Raw genomic sequence first — 21,002 nt, forward strand, 5'->3', positions numbered from 1 at the left:
AAGTAAACTTATTGGGACATCGTTACTAAAACAAAACACATGTTAAAAATCACGTGTTTGTATAATCTTAGATTATGAGCCTTATATTATCATGTAATAAGATACACGTGACGAGCAAGTATGAAGAAAGATATGTTTTTCATGAATCTTTGTTTTTATTCGTTTTTAATCCCGCTTCGTTACAAACTATACAACAGCTATTTTGTTTTTTTTATTGCAGGTTTGGAAACGGAAGGAAATATTTTAAGAAGGGTGCAAAACCTATCGTTGAAAGTCAGACGATGGTATCAACAATATCCGAAGATCCGTCAACCGAAATTCCCTTAAACGTAATTAGCGACGGAGCAATAAACAACGTCTCAGTTACCGATAAGATTTACAAGCCACTGTAGAAAGAATAAAGTCTAAACTATTACACTACTTATACCCTGCCTCGCTTCGCTGTGGCACATTTTTATGGAATGTCAGAACTTCAGAACCAAACTCAGTAAATGCCTGCAGAGGATGCTCCAAACGTACAGCTCCAGGGGCATGGGCTAAAAATTATATCCATCATGATCATCTGATCAGCATCCACAGTCTTTTAATGTCCAAGAGCATTAAACCCACCACGCTGCTCAAAAGGGGGTTGTTGGTGGGCTTTACCGGTTATTAAAATATGATCAGCTTAGGTTCCCTTTCGGGGGGCACGAGTTTGATCCCCGGCTCGCACTTCTTGAAAAATGAGAAAAAAACAATGAATACATTACATACCTATGTCAGCGAGTGTTATTCACGCTTTCGGTAGATGGCGCGGTCACTGGTATATCGATCGTTAAAAAAACTGTAGTTTCGCGGTCGCGGATATGTGACTGATGTAAAAAATAGATAAAAAAAACCTTGATGCGGATTATATATCATGCTAAAATTTCAGCTCGATCGGTGCAGAACTTTTAGAGTTTTTGAAGCGTACACAAACCACCATAACATTTTTATATATATAGATTTCGTATGCCCAACTGAGTTGAAATGATCTCAATTGAATTCTTGTTTATGTTTTAAGTGTAGCAATATTAGCATTGCCAATGTTTTGTAGATGGTGAAGGCACGAAGAAGATTAATCACTGAAAATAATGATAAGTTTTGTATCCACCTCAAAAAAAATAGTTGCAAATAAGAGTAATAAACTTAGGTATAACATGAGTAATAAGCAGGTACTAAGTAATTTCTTAAAATTTAAAAATTACATAATATTACACTTCAAACTTTTTTACCGGCCGGCACCCTGGCGCTGCTCGCTGCAACCTCGCTGCAACCTGCATTTTAAATCTGCAATATCTTCGAAAATAATCATTTAAGTTACTTGCTGTAACGGGCCATATTGATTTACCTGTATAAAATGCACAAAAAAAAGTACATAATTGGATAATGATTAAAATCTATATAATATTGCTTAAAATCTCTTCGTGAATAAAATACCTTATTCACGAAGAGATTTTAGGTTTTTCTCGTGAAAAGTAAAGATAAAAAAAAAAAAATTGTGGATTATCCCCTGAAGAATAATAAAACTTGTCTATAAGCTTACGTTTAATAAAAACATTGAACATTTTAACAGAAATATCATCATTGTTTACAATTTAATTTAAATGAATTACTTATTTTATGTAGAACGTATTGTCATCATCATCATCGACCCATTACCGGGTCTCCTCTAAGAAAAAGAACGGTTTAGACCGTAGTCTATGCTGGCCAAGTGCGGATTGGTAGACTTCACACGCCCTTGAGAACGTTATGGAGAACTCTCAGGCATACGTTTCCTCACGATGTTTTCCTTCACCGTTTAAAGCAAGTGATAATTAAATTGGTTAAATAAAAATGGCACATAACCCCCAAAAGTTAATGAAGCGTGTCGGGGCTCGAATTTGGTCTCCACGAAACAAAAGCCGAAGCCTTACCCACTAGGCTTTCACCGCTATATATATGATAGAACGTATGCCACAGTTCAAATACTGGAGACACTATAAACAGACACTGGCTGGTGTAGACAGAGAGCGAGAAAGAAGGAGGAGCGAGAGTTGCAATATGTTGGCCCGCAGGCGCACCCAATGTAGAAAGGGAAGCCTGTGGTTCAACTATTTGAATCTACGACTCTCTGGCCATCGCGGCTTAAGTAAACGTAGGTAGATAATCTCACACATTTCAGTCAGATGTCATTTATACCATCATGCGAAAAAAGACATCGTCGCTATCACAGAGTATAAGTATACGACGTACGTACGTATAAATTATATTATTATATACATTATATACTGGTTGCTACTAAAATCACTGTACTCATGCTCCAACAATGGTATCCTGACTATGTTTGCGAGGAAATAGACTCACCAACAACGAACGAAAAAACTGACCATTTACCATTTTAGTTAAAAATATCTTAGTGTAGAATTAAGGAATACTTATTAGTTTTTAAGTCTTCTCTTGGGATAACGACTGAAGTGTATCGGTTTTTCGCGTGTCGGTCTGTCATCTTCAATAGGGTTGTAAGTAAATACTTCGAATGTTTTGAATTCATTTGTATGGAAAAATAAATATGCTTCTTATGATTTAATAGTTTTACAGGGTTATTCTTAATAAAGTATACTTAAGCCATTATCCTCCAATATTATATCGTAATTCTGTTACACGTTGTAGATGCTTTGCAGTAGACTTATAGGTCTAATGTTTCCAATCTCCGATAGATCTCCTTTTTTATATATCATTGAAATAATTGCGTTTTCCCATTTCTTCAGTTCATAGCTCGAACTTACTATATCGTTAATTAAGGTTGTAAGTTTTAGGGTTATTGCTTCAATAACCGCTTTGAGAACATCATTCGTGTCATAGTCCTGACCTGGACTCTTTGAGGACTTTGAAGAGGCAATGCTAACTCTCATTTCAGTTTCAGTAAGAGAAGGACATCTTGTCTGTTTTCTGTATAAGTTTTCCTACATTCAGAAGAGCTTATAGAGGTTGTATACGATAGATATTTTATACCCTGAGACAATATCTATAACTTTGTCTCTATTAGCAACTTTATTACCCTCTTTACTTTGAAATGAAGGTATCCATTCTTTGTTCTTCTTTAAACGTTTTTCTGCGGGTTTTATTGAGCTATTTTGTAATGACTCTTCTTTAATTATTTTATATTTATGCTTAGTTTAATTTTAGTTATTCTTTTTCAATTTTTTGTATATAATTTCGACATTCGCTTTCTTTCCATTTTCGACTTGTTTTTTTTTGTCGGTACGTATATACGTACCTAGGTATTGCACTAGATAAACATCTTAATTTTAAGGATCTTGTTAGTTTGCATACAACTAGTTTTCGCAAATTATATTTAAAACCCTTCAATACATTGCAAATTCACTAGCAATCAATTATTTTGTACTGCATCGGTTGCTGGGGTGGTATAGCCAAAACAAATTTAAAACATCTACATTGCACAGCTGGCTTTTGATATTTTGAAAAGCAGTAATGAAAATGAAGATAGCCTGCCTGCTAATGTTAATTTAGCAAAAACCCCGAGAGACTCCTTCTACATGCAGCCAACAGATGAAGCTGAAATAGAATCATTGGTCTTGCAACTTGATAACAAAAAAGCTCCTGGCACAGATAACATTGATAATGAATTAGTCAAACAAATTGAAAAGGAAATATTAAAACCTCTAGCTGACATATTTAACCTAAGCATCTCAACAGGGACTTTTCCCGAAATTTGAAAAACCGCACTTATATGCCCGATACACAAATCGGCACACACCAGACACACCAGAAAACTATCACTCCATTTCACTGCTTGGAGTTATACCAAAACTCTTGGAGAAAGAGTTAATAAGAGACTAGTTTGACCTTGAATCCCGGAACATCATCTCTGAGCATCAATTCGGTTTCAGAAGAAATAAATCGGCAGAGGATGCCACGCTTCTGCTTTCAAACTCAGTAGCTAATCTGCTGGACAATAATAAACATTGTATAGGAGTGTTCTTAGACCTCGCAGTTTCGATTAAGATACTTATAAAGAAACTATAACAATCTAGAATTAGGGGAATACCTCTTCAATGGTTTACAACGTATCTAAACGATAGGAAGCAATGCTTAAAATTTAATAATTGCTCTAGTCAGCTAAAATAACTACTTTTGGAGTCACTCAAGGAAGCATTCTAGGGCCTACCTTTTTAAACTATATATTAATGACATCCATGAATTACTGCTGGAAAATGGCTCTATAATCTGCTATGCAGACGATATTTCGTTGTTCTTCCATGGATCGACCTGGGAGGAAACTTACAATTTTGCGCAGTTGTTTGGTATCTCGAAAGTAAAGGATTGGCTGCAAAGTAATCATAAAATTCTCATTCTCAATTAAAATTCTCTCAACCAATCATGATTTCTGTAATTCTGAAGAGTACACATTCAATCAGTTCATCTGTCGACTGGAAATTCAACAAAAATTGTTCGGTACAGCGATCGATCCATTGCTACTGTCGATTTGTATTTTGCCATCATCAATTTCTAACAATTGTTTTGAAAACTCATGGGCAGCTAAATCATTTTGTAGGTGAGTACGCTAATTATTATTTTTTATTCGCCATTGTACACTCATCCCATAAAATAATCGACGTTAATCGCAGAACTTTAGCCATAGAAGAATTTCTCGAAATATTGCAAGTTAGAGTTTCAATCACCCGTACATTCAATGGAAATTTTAATGAATGAGTGTGTGGTCCGACCATCTTGTAATAATGTACTCGTAGCAGCAATTCCCGAAGAAGCAAGTGCCAATGCAATTTTCTGCTCCGATCGAATAGGCGCTACAATCAATGATATATATCCAAGAAATATTATTCACCTGCATTATGGGAAACGACTTGTTTCATATAATTTTTTTTGCTGAATATTCATTTTGTTTATATTCGATTGCACAAATAAACGCAAATCATTATTCATCATGGATTTGATGGCATACATGATAATATAATGGCAAACAGCATTCTTATTTGTTGTGGATGAATTGAAGTAGATGCATCATGAAGCGTTGAATCCTATTGTGCATCATCCTCCAATAAATGCAAGAGTTGACATGCTTCACGATATGTTTGACACAAATGACCGTTGACTGTTCTCAATTCTTGAAACGATTTTGAGCCATTGACGTTAACTAATAACAATCACAAATAAAAACACTCAGCATTGTTTGGATGTTCTGTATATATTCTCGAGTCGATAAACTTAATTTGCTTTAATCGAAGCAAGACTAAAATTAAATGGACGCATGAATGACACTACAACATGCTAGTACTGTCAACACTGAAAAAAGTTTCAATTTGAAAATCTCCATTAACAAAATGATCCGCCGTTTATTAAATTCAATAGTTACAAAAAATGTGATAAATGAAGAACCGCTCGACTGATTTTGCGCAAACTGTACCATCTACTAAATAGGTAGTCCGAACAAAGCCTAAACATGTATATCATACTATTACCTACTATATTATGTACACAGGCTTATTTGTTTAATTTATTCGTTTTTAACCTCACTAATACCTTTATTTAATACTATCACCTTCATCAATTCTTCTTTTCTGGCCGAGCAATCAATTTTGGCAATCTATTAACTGGGCCCCACGATACAGGTCGCCTAGTGTGGGGTCCACAGGTTATCAATAATAAGAGGCAAATATCAATATAATGTGCATTCAGCTTTACAAATATGTTTTTATATGTGAAATTGTTTTACTTGTTGTGTTGTATTTCTTTTTCTTTCTACTGTTGATATTCTGTGTAACATTTTTGATCCAATAAATTATTATTATTATAAGTATGATTATTTTGTTAAAAATCTGACTATATTGTATGTCTCTGCCAAATTTCAGCTCGTTTCCCAGAGGAAACTTGTTTATCGGGATAAAAAGTATCATATATGTTGACCCGGAATACCAACTACCACTATACCACATTTTATTTAAATCCGTTCGGTAGTTTTACGTGACGCCCGGACAGACAGACAGAAAAAAAATGAAATAAAAATCTGTTTTGGACTCAGTAGGTATCGATTATAAAGCATGCCCCGGTCAAAATGTTCAAAATGTACTAAATGCACGGATATCTTCCAGTTACAGTTTCATTATAAGTAAAGTGTATACTACGTAGGAGCACTATAACTACCTACTAGAAGTATATCCATGAAATATACTTGTAGAGTAAAACGCTACCGTGTGTCTCCAACGGACACTCATAATATTGCTAATTTTGAATTTATTTATGTTATATAAAAAACCAATCTAAATACCTCAATCAACCTAAATTTATTACCTATTTGTATCCTCATTGGCCTCTTTACGTTCAATGATTGATAGTATCTGTCAGAATTATCTATGAATCTACTCGATGAATTATTATCTGTGACCCATAATACGACATAAAATATGTTTACATAAGTCAGGGGAAATTATTGGTTACATTTTGTAAAGAAACATTTTTAAAATATATTTGCAACGGAACAAAAATCAGGATTATTGGTAGGATTGCGTTAAAAATGTCATGGAGAAAAATCCATCTAATAACTAGATTTCAGCCCGTTATTAATTGATGATGGCGAAATATTCATACAATGTCTTAAAAATTGTAATAGGTTATATAAATACATTGACATTCTTTGAGCCTAGTAGGTGAGATGCTGCCCAGTACGGTTCTATCCTACCTACTAACCAAAATATATTTTATTATGCTATTATGACAGAGTAGAATAAACTGTAAAATAGTAATATTACACTTCATCATTTCTACGAGAGCATTCTAAATATGGAATTTTTGTCACCTATATCTAGCAACACTGTACCTGATAGCACGAATCGCGATTGATTTTTCGTGAGATTTGGTCCAGGGGCTAGGCCAGCTGTTCGCTGCATCGACTGCATTGCGCGTGCTTGAACTTTATGCACTTGTAAAAACCTTTCCCAGACCTAGCCCGGATTTAATTTTAGCTAGTCTGCCCTCGGCCGCCACCATGGCAACCTCCGTGGATGCAAGGTGCGTGATTTCCATAAATTAATCAGCTTTTAATCATTTTGACATATTTAAAAGCATATTTTTTTATTATATTTCAGAATTAACGACGAGTTGCAAGCTTTGCAAGCTATATTGATTAACGGGTACGCCGTTAAGGACGAAAATGGTGTTCCAAGGGCAATAGAAACGCTTATACATCCGTCTACTGCTGATAAAAAGGAAGAGCAGTTTGTGTGCGTAACATTGGAAGTTATTTTGACCCCCGACTATCCAGAAAGCAGTCCCGAGGTGATCCTGAGGAATCCTAGGGGACTAGACGACAAGCTAGTCAACGAGATTCATAAAAAAATCAAAGAAAAATTGGATCGACACGTCGGGAATCCGATCGTCTTTGAATTGATTGAGGTAATTTTTTTCTTATTTATCATTTATGTTAATATTTAAAACTTGTTCGTCTTTTGAAACTTCTCGTCTATATATTTCATAAATAGGTATGTTCTACTGATAACCAGGCAGATAACTGATTTATTACTTTTAACCTTCAACATACTAAACTATAATTTGCTTGGTAAAATAGCAATAAGATTTGTTCTTAAAGAACAAGGTAGATTGGAAACAGCCAGCTTCACTCTCATCTCTCGCAAGATAGAAAATTGATTGTAAATATCTTGAGATGTTGGGAAAGAGCAACTACAGATTTTCTTGCCGACTCTTCTTGGTAGATTCTGCTTTCCGAACCAGTGGTAGAGTATATATACAAACAAACTTGACCTTCAAGTAGTCCTACTACTTAAAATAAATGAATTTGGAATTTAGGACTTCTGTGATGTTGCATAGAAACCATTTTAGATGTATGGATTTAATATAACTTCCATACCCCTAACAAATTCAAATTCAAAATTCATTTATTTCAAGTAGGCCTAATATAAGCACTTTTGAAACGTCAAGTCTGTCTGTTTGTAGTGAATCTACCACCTTAACAGGTTAGCCTGTTACCATTATAGACTGCATCATCACTCACCAACGGATGAGATTGCAGTCATGGGCTAACTTGTAATGGAATAGAAAAAAAACTACATTATCAAAGCACTCAGATTACAATAATAATTTTTACTGACCACAATAATTCCTAAAGTAACGTACTAAATCAACAAACTAATACCTTTTTTTTAACATTATCCCCTGTAAAATATAGAGAAAAAAAATAATAATTAAAAGTTATGTTGTGTTTTTGTGGTCAATGGGTCAGCTTTGTGTTGCAGTACCGTGGCAGTAGAGACCCAAACTTACCTCCCATAGTGACAGAGGTTACATTTTTAAAAAGCAACTGCTTGTTGTGGTCTCCTCATTCCTTATTGATTATAAGTGTACCTACCTCTCATCCTGTTTATAAGTGTACCTACCTCTCATCCTGTTTATAAGTGTACCTACCTCTCATCCTGTTTATAAGTGTACCTACCTCTCATCCTTGAGCTGTGTTCTACGTCATTGGTTGCCTGGATGAGATCACTATAAGTCCACCTGATTGTATACAGTTATTTATAATTTTTTCCTGTATTTTTATTTGGTGTACAATAAAAGTGTATTCATTCATTCTTCAGTGCGAATGTGTGTTTTTAAGTTTTCTACATACAACAGATGAGAAGTTATAAATATGGATATTGGTACAAAGAATAAAAAGTGTGGTGTTATTGTTTACTTTTTCCTGACATCTCGGCTCAACCACTGCACCAATCTGTTTTCAATTCAGGACATGTATAGCTTCCATCTTAAAGATGGACATACTTTGTATCCCAGAAAGCAGGAATAAAAGAATTTGGCTCATGTTCCATGGTGTATACCAATTTTAGCAAAATTTTACATAGTTGTAGCTTGCATCCTGGAGTAGGACATTAAAATACTATTTTTGCCACAGTATTCTTTTAAAACTGAATCACAAACACAAATTTGCTGGCTACAATTAGTTTTAAGTTATATTCAATAAATGATAAAGATATTACACAATAGTAAATAATATCTTCAAAATGGCGGATTACATAATTTTTCACAACTCCCTCAATATGGGTATGAAATGAAATGGCTTGACTATCATGATCAGTAGAAGTGTACATTACAATAAATAAATACATATATAGTAAACATAAAACGCCAATAAATACACACATTGCCATCTAGCCCCAAGGTAAGCGTAGCTTGTGTAATGGGTACTAAGTTGTCTGAAGAATATTCCTATGAATTATATACATAAATACTTAGAAAATACATATAAACACCCAGACACTGAAAAACATTCACGCTCATCACACAAACATTTTCCAGTAGTGGGAATCGAACCCACGGCCTTGGGCTCAGAAAGCAGTGTCGCTACTTTCTGAGCCCAAGGCCCGTTACTACGTACTGCGCTAAACGGCCGACAAATATTACACTACTAATGATGCACACATATATTGGAAATACGGGGTTTATTAAATTTTAAATTTATATATTACTAGCTTTTGTCCAGAACTTCGCGTTTGATTTTCTTATTTAGAAAAGCTTATTTGGAAGATGCATGGCATTCAATTAAGGTATAGAAATAGAGATATTTTAGTTGAGTAGTGCATTTTGTATGGGTGTAGTCCTTAAATTTTCTAAACATGCGACCACTTCTAAATATTTGCAATTTGGATGAATTAAGAAAGTATTTATTGTGCTATATAAAAATACCATTGATGATAAAACGATTAATTTACATGTGTAAATGTTTTAAACGGCGATTCAAAATTTTAGAATACAAAAGCTGCTATTGCGACTTAATAATAATATAATAATGAATTTGATTTCATTAACATACGCTAAGATCTCCTTTGAAGCATATAATATACTTGCACCAGGTTTCGCTCTTCTCTAACAAAATGTGTACATAAACTGAGCTAATTTTTCTATTCATTATTATAACATATATATATATTCGTACTTTTTTTTTAAATATAACATACCTACTATATTTAACTATGTTAGTTGACTAGATACATTGACTCGCAATTTTTTTTGTAGTTAATGTATATTTTATTCATTTAGTGTAGGTACTTATGTAGGTATGGCCCAAAAATAGTTTTCCCAGCAAACGCCAAGTAATGAATTTTATAGACAAAATTTTGCTACTTTGGGTTACATTATTGTTATTTTCTTAAGGATCTCCATTTTTCTTTTTAAAACTAATTATTTAAAGCCAATGTCACTTCGTGATAGTTTAGCTATTTTTTTGGCGAAGAAATGGTTTAAATCGATCCGATACTTTCGAAGGCTAAACAAACAAAAAATTAAAAGCAAAACAGCTACTCCATTGAACGTCGCGTCGGTGCATTAGGCATAACGCCTCTCACGTTCGCCACGTGGATTCCGAGCAACATAAATGTCATCTTTGTAATTAACTGAAGGCCGGCTTTCTATTGCACTTTTAAAGATCTTCACGAACAAATACTAATAAAATAAACAAATACAGAAAATGATGTCAAACAGACCCACTGTTTGACATCATTTTCTGTATTATATCTCTTTCTACTTCCGACAACCGCCCTTGTTTACTTCATTTTGTTCATCACTCAAAAATAATACTATAAAAAATGGATGCTGTTCATTCGCATCTGGTAAAAGTGATCAGTTATTTAATGATATATCTGCCCTTGAACAGTAAAACATGGTGAAAATCCGGGAATTCTATAATTTTGTCCACTCAAAAGGCATTTGTAAGCATGAGGTATACTTTCTGAATTTGCTTTATAATTGCTTTGCGTAACATTTAACAATTACTTTTTAAAGGCACTTCTGGTTCACCAAGTTATGCAATTGAAACTTTACAAGGAACAAACACACTCCAGCAGTTTCATCTTTCCATATGAAAGCATCACAATACTATAACTATCCTAGCCTGCATTTTTTAAAACTTCGATTGAGAATTGGAGTACCCAGTAAGATTTAAAATAATAAACTTCTCTATAAGTGGCAGCATAAAATAACAACTTTACCTAACCTCAAGTAATAAAAATAGATAAAGGAATAATTAAATATTGAATATTAAATATTACATATTCAATATTATTAGATTTAAGCTTTCGAGGCATTTTTAAAATATCGAGTGAGAATTTAAAGTAGATTTAAAATTATTAACTTCTCTATCAGCATAAAATAACAAGTTTACCTAGCCCGAAGCAATAAGAATAAATAAAAGAAAAATTCAAAATTTAATATTTAATATTTCATATACTCGTAGATATAAAAAGCCGTAGGACAAAAGTTGTTAATTTTAATGAAAACAACTACTAGCTTTCTGGTATTTTTTATTTGAATATACCTATATAAATGTCATCACCATCATCTTATCGACCCATTACCAGCCCACTACAGGGCACGGGTCTCCTCCCACAATGAGAAGGGGTTAAGACCTTAGTCCACCACGCTAGCCCAGTGGGGATTGGTGTAGTCATGTGAGAACATATAGAACTCTCATGCATGCAGGAAAACATTGTGGGGAAACCCACAATGTTTTCCTTCACCGTCAAAGCAAGTGATATTTTTAATTACTTAAAACTTACATAACTTAGAAAAGTTAAAACTGCGTGCTGGGATTCGTGCGTGATGGAGCTCCTACCCACTGCGCTTCTAAATTGAATTGAATATTATGTATTTTTTTTTTATATTTCTCTAGCGTACCCAGCCCGCTTCGCCGGGCTAGATTTTGCTTTATTTTATTTAAACAATAAACTTACATCATTAAATTATTAATTTAAGTCTCATAATATATTAAATCATTTATTTATCTCCGTATTCATTCTCTTCTATTCTCTTCTCGAGCGGGTGAAGATCATTATCTACTCCCATGTACACCCAACAATAGAATATCTTCATAGTAAATAATACCTGTATTTGACAGTTCAAAAATAGGAGTGCTCCGATCGTCACCAAACTTTACAGGATTACTCGCCAGGTCAATCCGGAGATTCCCTGAAAGTTTCATTGAAATCGGTCCAGTCGTTTCGAAGCCTATACGGAACATATCCACACAGTTTCTCTTTTATATATATAGATAGATAGATTTCATTAAAAGTTTTGGCCACACCTCTCACTCGCTTTTTCTCGCACGTCTGTTAGAAAATGCTTTAGCATTAAGTCCGCCTTATGTTTGCTATTTACGGTGGTGCAATAAAGATAATGAAAAAAGAGTATAATTGCACTTTTATTGTAACACCTCATAGAAAATACACAAAAATGCAAATACAAATGAGCGTTTAGGTAGGAGGTACGTACAGGCATTATCACAGTAACAAACAATCGCTAAAATATTGTATTCATTTAACGATTAGGGATTCATGTATTATGAATAACAATTTTTACTTATATGCGAAGTGAGATTGGTATTTATTTTCAATAAATAAAACTGCAAAATCTAGCGATCCGCCTTGACAGGAGAAACGCCGAATTATAAATTATGACGTCAGAAAAATAATGTTATACCACTTGAACTTTGGAAATATCTGCATATATCAAGTGTTTTGTGATTTCAAACTATTAGTTGCAGTATCAACTATCAACTATACAACTATCAGTTTTTCAATACCAAAATCAATAATTTGTAGATATGGAACATGGACTTGCTAACGCTCTAATTTGCCTATGACGTCACGAGTACCCACTGCCATGTCAACCGGCGAAACGTTTTCGCGTGAAATATATATATTTTAAATATAATTTGCAATTCATATTAACAAAACGTTTGACTACTTACTGTAAACCTTTGAAACTGAACAACTTCTGGAAGTTTTAGGATTTAAATAATATGAAAAACTCTAACACACACACACACACACACGCGCGCGCACGTATACACACACACACACACACAAATACATACATACATACAAACGCCTACACACACACGCAAAACAAATTTATATATGTATATATAATTTAATAAAATAATTATCTTGTATAAGCAAACATATACGCGAGTACAAGTACCGACGCGACGCAAACTCACACACGCAGAATCATACACTCAATCATCGAGACAACAATTTCAGGAGAGCAATGTCGCCTGTAATACAGGTTTGCACCATTACCAGTAGCGTGCACTGAGTTTCATACCAGGGTATGCATACAGCAGGAAAATTGCAAAAACGGCGAAAATCCGCCTCCTATACGAGTAATATATACATTTTAGGGTATGCAGTGCTTTTGTGCATATATTAAAGTGCACGCCACTGACCATTACATACATTTATTACATACACACCAATATAAGATGTGTGTATTTGGTTGTATAATTAATATTACAAAAAAAATTTAAAAAAAAGATATCGATCTCTTACAGCCTACCCAAAGGCGTAAAAGAAAATGCTCTAGATGCATTGCTATATTATTAATTACAGATAGTACGCGGGTTCCTCACGGAATGCAACTTGCCGAGCGGTCAATGTGTGATCTGCCTACATGATTTCGTCAACGGGGACGTGTTCACCAAGACGCCATGCTACCACCACTTCCACAGCCACTGCTTGTCAAAGCACTTGATCAACAGTAAGAAGTACTATGACGAGGAGTTGGAAAAGCTGCCGAACTGGCAACGCTCCGAGGCTATCCCATACAAGGTATGGAACTGCATTCATGGTACATTTCAACACCATATTGACGGCCGATTGGCGCAGTGGGCAGCGACCCTGCTTTCTGAGTCCAAGGCCGTGGGTTCGATTCCCACAACTGTAAAATGTATGTGTGATGAACATGAACGTTTTTCAGTGTCTGGGTGTTTATCTGTATTTATGTATATTATTCATAAGAATATTCATCAGTCGTCTTAGTACCCATAACACAAGCTACGCTTACATTTGGGCTAGATGGTGATGGAGGTGTGTGTGTATAGACGTGATAAAAAAAAAAAAAAAAATGGACTCGTTCTCGGAATTTAAACTTTATTTTACCATCGTCATCATCATCAAACCTTTAACAGTTAACTGCTGCACTAAAGTCCTCTCCGACGCGAGGGCCATCCGTATTCCGTTACTTCCTTAGTCGCCTCGTACGACACCTGCGGGAAGAGAAGGGGTATTCACAACTGTACTGTACATGTACTGTGTGTAACTGTACACTTACTGTGTATCTAACCTCACCACATGTCATATCATGAAGTAAATTTTTTAAACGTTACTGTCCATAGCAAACATATACGCGAGTACAAGTACCGACGCTTTATACTACTTGTTGTTCCACAATACGTTAAACAAACGTAAATATTAAAAAAAACTAAATAAGTGAACTGAAATGCTACTTTTCAGATGCTGGTTTTTAAACAGCCTGGCCTTTCCAATATCGTGCTTATTTTTTTATTTTTTTTGGTATTAATATAGTTCCCCCCGGTACATGATGACCTAATCAGGAGTTACTTAAACTCTTATTCTTATTCTGCTGCAGCATGTTAAACTATGATCCACGATTTGAACCCCGGGTTGGGCTAAAAATTGTTAGTGCTCCTAACTATTGGGGGCCCGGCGTTAGGAAATAAGTGATGCCAACCGTTAAGCCATCGGTTCCGGTTATTATCAATAACTGGCAAAGCCCAGCAATCCACTTTGGAGCAGCGTGGTGATTATATGCTCTAAAACACACACCTATGAGAGAAGAGGCGTGTGTCTGGACACAGTCGACAACGGTGGGATGTTGATGGTGTGTGTGAACCAAAATTTTAAAATCTGGGTCATTGACCTCTTTTTTGATTGGTTTGTTGTTGTTTAGTCGCGAGGATTCCCCGACCACTAAGATAATGGGGCAGGCTAAAAACCAGTGCTGCGTCTTCTAGTGTGCAGCTACAGCTCCCTTGTCAAAACTAATTCATGATACGAAATACAGATGTAACATTTGACAGAAGTGTGTCCGTAAAGACGATTTTTCTTTCTTTTTTTCTTCCTATCTTGCAACGTGTAAACGAATTACGAAATAATTTTGATGGGTGCATAAGTACCTATATTTCATAAGAGATCGACCTGTAACACTACTAAATCAAAATAACATTATATGTGATTATTTATGGCAAACCTATTGAAGATAAAAGACCGACACGCGCATAGTAACTACGCTACGCGTAATTAATAAAGTGACAGGAGTCCCTTGATTTTACTTTTGCATGTGATGTGATATATCTGATTCCTTTCAGTAAAAACTATGGTTTACTCAAAAACTATTAGCGGTTCGGTTTCACAGATTAGTTTGACAATAAATAATGTACCTCTAAAGCCTGTAAAGTATTATTTCGGTGTACTTTTTCACTTTGTATTAAACTATTCATGTTGTAGCAAACTTGCCCCGTTTGCCGCTGCGAGCTCAAGTTCGACGTGAGCACGCTGGAGCAAGCCCCGCCACCCGTCGACTCAATAAACGCCCCGCCCTTCCGTCTTACAGACGAACTGAGGGTACGCTGTTGAAACTTTTTCTTTCTTCCACCTCAAGTTAGCCAACGCCTGCAATCTGACTTACAGGTAAGTGATGAAGCAGTCTAAGATAGTTCGAGATCTAATGGAGAGATGGGCTCACCATTTAACATCACCATCATCAAATCAACCGACTGACGTCCACTGTTGGACATAGGTCTATTGTAGGGCGTTCCAAACTCCACGATTCTGGGCCGCTCGTATCCAGCGGCTATCGTCTGTCCGCCTGGTTGGGGGTCGACCAACGCTGCGCTTACCGGTGCGGGGTTGCCAAACACCTTGGAACCCCAACGTCCATCAGTTAAAACAGGTCCAGTCGTCGGGATTGGCAGTGGGATCTCTTCCGCAGATTATTGACAACCCCTATGTTACCTTGATACCAATTATATTTAAACTAAACTCCCTTATATTCTAGCAGTTAAATTAAACCGAAACCGGTTTCTACGCGGCATCCTAATAAATAAATGAATTTTGAACTATAGTTCACTATGACAAATTTCTAATCGAAGATGGCCGCTACCAAAGAATGGCGAATCAAATATTTCTTCACAACTCACTCAGTATCGTATCTTATATCTAATAAAAGGGCTTGACTAGTGGAATAATGAACACTATTGAAAGTCGGGGTTCTCAATATAATTTTTAATTTTTTTTTTGTGTTGTATAATAAATAGGCTCTGCAAGATCGCATGGCTGCGCAGCTGGCTCGGCAAATTGCTCGTGGGGGCGTGGTGGGCATGGGTGATGAGGGTCCCCCACTTCTGACCATCACCACTGCTGCCGACAAGGAGGTACACCCTGATTTGATGATACAAGCGGTGATAGCCTAGTGGCTAAGACTTCGGCTTCACTTTCAGTCGGCTGAGTTCGAATCCCAGCACTCACCTCTAACTTTTCTAAGTTATTTGCATTTAAAGTGAAAATGTTCAACCACACCATTGTAGAGTCACTACAAGCAGACATACTTGACGTTTCAAAAGTGCTTATATTAGGCCTACTTGAAATAATTAAAATACACTACGACAATACACACATCGCCATCTAGCCCCAAAGTAAGCGTAGCTTGTGTTATGGGTACTAAGATGACTGATGAATAATTATATGAATAATATACGTAAATACTTATAATATATAGATAAACACCCACACACTGAAAAACATTCATGTTCACCACACAAACATTGTCCAGTTGTGGGAATCGAACCCACGGCCTTGGCTCAGAAAGCAGGGTCGATGTCCAGTGCGCCAATCGGCTGTCAAATAAATGAATTTTTGAATTTCTGAAAGTGTTTCAAATTGGTTTTTTGAAAGTGTTTAAATTACTTGCTTCATCAGTGAAGGAAAACATCTTGAGGCCTGAGAGTTCTACATAATGTTCTCAAAGGCGTGAGGCGTCCAACAAATGCGCACTGGGCCAGCGTAGTGGACTACATTCTAAAACCTTCTTACTGTTGGGAGAGACCCGTGCCATGTAGTGGGCTGGTAACGGGCTGGATGGGCCTCATAAAACGTCTCAGAGACACTCAGCGGGTGATGGAGAGACCGATGCTCGGAGTATCTTTACGTGATCACATCAGAAATGAGGTGATATATAGATGTATATACATAGTCACTAAGCGAAAAGACCGCCTTTTGTATTACGCTTCTATCTTTGTTTTTCTATTCTTCTTTTGTTTCTTCAAATTGAAGTGTGCAAATAATGGGTACAATTAATTAAGAAAACTTAAACAAACTTTTCCCTTTTTCCCATTTCATGGTGAACTGTAGGAAAATACAGAAACCGTGTACACGCCTAATATTGAAGCATCAAAAACCACTCCACTTTAGAATGGTTTCTCGAAAAAACGGTTCACCTCATACCATTTAACAGATGACAGTAATTATTTTATGTCTAATTAGAACATTAACATTCTGTGCCTAAATGCATATATATACCTTACAAAAGTTAAGAGGTGTGTGCTGTGATTCGAACTCGGTCCCCCGAAGCCGAAATCCTAACCAGTAGGCTTTTCACCGTTTCTCAGTCAGTAATGAAGCCTTGTAATTTTTTTTTTTTTTTTTTGGTTTAAATTATGTTTTATTTTAGCAGGAGGCTAAAGCATCCAGCAGCGCCGTTAAGCCCCCGAAGGTTGAACCTCGTCCAAGCACTTCTGTTGAACCGGCTCCAGAACCTGAGCGTCAGCAATGCCGCGTCCCATACCGGTAATTATACTTTTGGAATGTATGAATACACTTTGACGGCCGACTGGCGCAGTGGGCAGCGACCCTGCTTTCTGCGTCCTAGGCTGTGGGTTCGATTCCCACAACTGGAAAATGTTTGTGTGATGAACATGATTGTTTTTCAGTGCCTGGGTGTTTATCTGTATATTATAAGTACTTATGTGTATTATATTCGTTAAAATATTCAGCAGTTGAAGGACCCAGGTTCGATAGATGATGTTAATTAGATTCGTTTCTTCTTAGCCATTGGTTGCCTGGAAGAGATCGCTATGTAGCGATAAATTCGCCAAATTGTATGCCTTGTGTGCACTTATGCATTTACAGTTTTCCTGTATTTTTATGTGTACAATAAAAGGAAAATAAATAAATAAATAGATATACTACGACAATACACACATCGCCATCCAGCCCCAAAGTAAGCGTAGCTTGTGTTATGGGTACCAAGATAGCTGTTGAATATTTTTATGAATATAATACATAAATACTTTTTATATTCTCGTATATAATTATAATATAAACACCCAGACACTGAAAAATATTCATGCTCATCACACAAACATTTTTCAGTTGTGGGAATCGAACCCACGGCCTTGGACTCAGAAAGCAGGGTCGCTGCAAACTGCGCCAATCGGCCGTCAAAAAAACCAAAAGTTTACACTGTATTTAATTTTGCAGTGGCTTCAACCGTCGCGCCAAGCCTGGTCGGCGTGAGCGCGGCGCTCCGCGGTGACCCGCTTGCCACGCCCATAAACCGCCCGCCGTATAGCGCGCACCACGCCCGCGACCTCTCCCCACACACTCTACCCCAACACCGGTGAGCCCCACTTTACAACTGTCACCATTAAAGCGCCGCCGTAACATCACAGTGCGGTTTGACGGATTTCCCAGTCTCCCTTTACCTCTTGTGATTTTTTACACATATCCCAATGTTCCCGATTATGAAGCAGGTCCAAAATTTAAATATACTAAAGCTGAATCCGAATTTGGAGTATATACTGGTCGAAATTTTATAAATGCCATTACGGTCTCCAAATTAGGAGTATATACAAGTCAAAGTAATATATATGCCATTACGGTCTGCAAATTAGGAGTATATACAAGTCAAAATTTAATATATGCCATTACGGTCACCAAACTTGGAGTATTATGTATACAAAATATTGTATACGGCATCGTGGACACCAAATTTGGAGTATATACCGGTCAAAATTTAATATATCCTTGCACTTTCACCAAATTTGGAGTGTATGGACATCAAACAATAAAATATTCCGTTGAGGACAGCAAATTTAGATATACAAATCCAACTTTAATAATATATACAATAGCGGACCTTAAATTTGGAGTATATACTAGTCTGTCTTTAATATATCCTTCTATTGACACCAGATTCGGAATATATACAGGTCAATCTATAATAATATTGTATACAAGCGTCGACTCCAAACTGTACCTATATACAAATCAAACCATAATGTATACGAGAATGGACTCCAAATTTGGAGTATATACAAGGTATACATACATTAAACAGAAGAATAGTAACTATTTCGATAATAATACCATCCTGTTCTTCGAAAAAACCTGTATAAAATTACGAAAGACTAAAAATATACGTCCACCTGCGTCCTGTATTTCAGAAATTATTACTAAGAAAAGCTTTAAACCTAAAAAATCCAAGACTTATTTGGAAAATAATCGCTCAATATACGTAAACCAAAATTCTATAATGATATTTTCCCCACTTTTAATATATTATAAAGCAGAATTTGTGGGATCGAAGTTCATATTTTATGTATATAATATTGTGTCAGATTTAACAAACACAGGGTCCTTTTTTATGTTAACCGACCAAAGTCGGGTTTTACCGAGACTGACTATTTACCCTAGTTCACTATACGTACGTAGTAATTTTTTTTGCTATTTAATATATTGCGATACTTTTATCTGAAAAACATATTGCATTGCCTAACCTTTATAAGCATATATATATATATATATATATATATACTATTCATTTGCTATTATTATATAAATATACCGCGTTCTTTAATTGTTTTCGAATATTATATAAGCTTTGATTATAATACAACTTATAATGAAGTAATTAATGTTACACGATACATAAAATTACATTAAAAGAGTATATTAAAAATAGCTAGCTTCTACAGACGCACAAAAATTATTGCAACCTATAATAATGACTTATTTAATAATAATATATACTTAATTAATTCTAAGTCTATATACTTTACCAATACTATTAAAATGTATGTTGTCCAAAAAAGTTGTTCCCTATTATTTTGTCATCCATATTATTTGTATTGCATTTCCCTTTGAAATATATTATATTAAATATACTATATTGAAATTCGATACCACAAAACCAAATATATTAAGAAAAAATCCGTCATGCGTGCGTCGGTCTTGTAAAAAGTGGTAACAAAAAAAATTTAAAAAGTAAAAAAAAAAAAAATTGCCACATTAATTACAAGCTCGAGTCACGCTTTGCTTAACGGTGACAGTTGTCAGTTGGACTCGCCACGGAACACGGCGGGGCGGCACAAAAACACTTTTTTCTGTCACACCTCGAGAGCACAGTGGTAAATTTTAAGGAGGTGCTTAACAAGAGCTGTATGATTAAGTTATGGTACGGTTAAGGTTATTCCAGCCAGATAGTTTACATAAAAAATGGTATTTATATATGTGAAAACAATTTAAACAATAAGGAGTCTCTTTGTAACGGCTAGTAAATCGCGTTACGATAATCGGCAAAGTTAATCATACTACTTACCATACAACCATAAAGGAAAATTCCAGCACCTTCCCAAAATTTCCCACTATCTGTTGGGCTTATATGTATTCTTAGTGTTATAAAATACGTTTCTGTGACAATCCTAGTCAACCCCTAGATTCCGCGTACTGTATGCTGTATTAAATGTTATTAAACAGTGACATGTTATTACCTCCAGAGTCCGCACAGTTCTGCAAAGAACAGTTATAGTACCTTATTCCACAGACTACTCAAGTTGATTCGCCGGACAGCTGGGATGTCGACCGAATCCAAAAGTCAGGGATGTTATCGAATGACGTAAGTCATACGGTAATGTAACATGTGTAAAAGGGTACAATAAGACGGAAGTTTTACTAACCTATACCGCACCGGACTCAGCAGCTCCAACCCCCAAAAGTGACATTGACTAGGCCGGTCAGATTCAGTTCTTTCAATACTTCTGGGGTAATAACATCTTACTGTTATTAAGTGTCATACGTTTTAGAATTAAAACGAAGGGCCGA

General features: G+C 35.7%; 1 protein-coding gene across 2 annotated transcripts; it reads left to right on the forward strand.

Moving 5' to 3' along the window:
- Positions 1-6,774: 6,774 nt before the first annotated feature.
- LOC120628530 (E3 ubiquitin-protein ligase RNF25) lies at positions 6,775-19,902 on the forward strand. Of its 2 annotated transcripts, none has more exons than XM_039896916.1 (7): positions 6,775-7,047; positions 7,125-7,431; positions 13,434-13,652; positions 15,351-15,467; positions 16,160-16,276; positions 17,575-17,687; positions 18,381-19,902. In XM_039896916.1, the coding sequence occupies exons 1-7, from the start codon at positions 7,025-7,027 to the stop codon at positions 18,433-18,435; spliced, it is 951 nt and encodes a 316-aa protein (XP_039752850.1). In that variant the 5' UTR covers positions 6,775-7,024; the 3' UTR covers positions 18,436-19,902. The 2 variants fall into 2 exon arrangements, with proteins under 2 accessions (XP_039752850.1, XP_039752849.1); XM_039896915.1 differs by having other exon boundaries at positions 6,777-7,047; positions 17,572-17,687.
- Positions 19,903-21,002: the final 1,100 nt, after the last annotated feature.

This window comes from Pararge aegeria, chromosome 13 (genome assembly GCF_905163445.1).
Source record: "Pararge aegeria chromosome 13, ilParAegt1.1, whole genome shotgun sequence".
In the NCBI taxonomy this organism is placed as follows: domain Eukaryota; kingdom Metazoa; phylum Arthropoda; class Insecta; order Lepidoptera; family Nymphalidae; genus Pararge; species Pararge aegeria.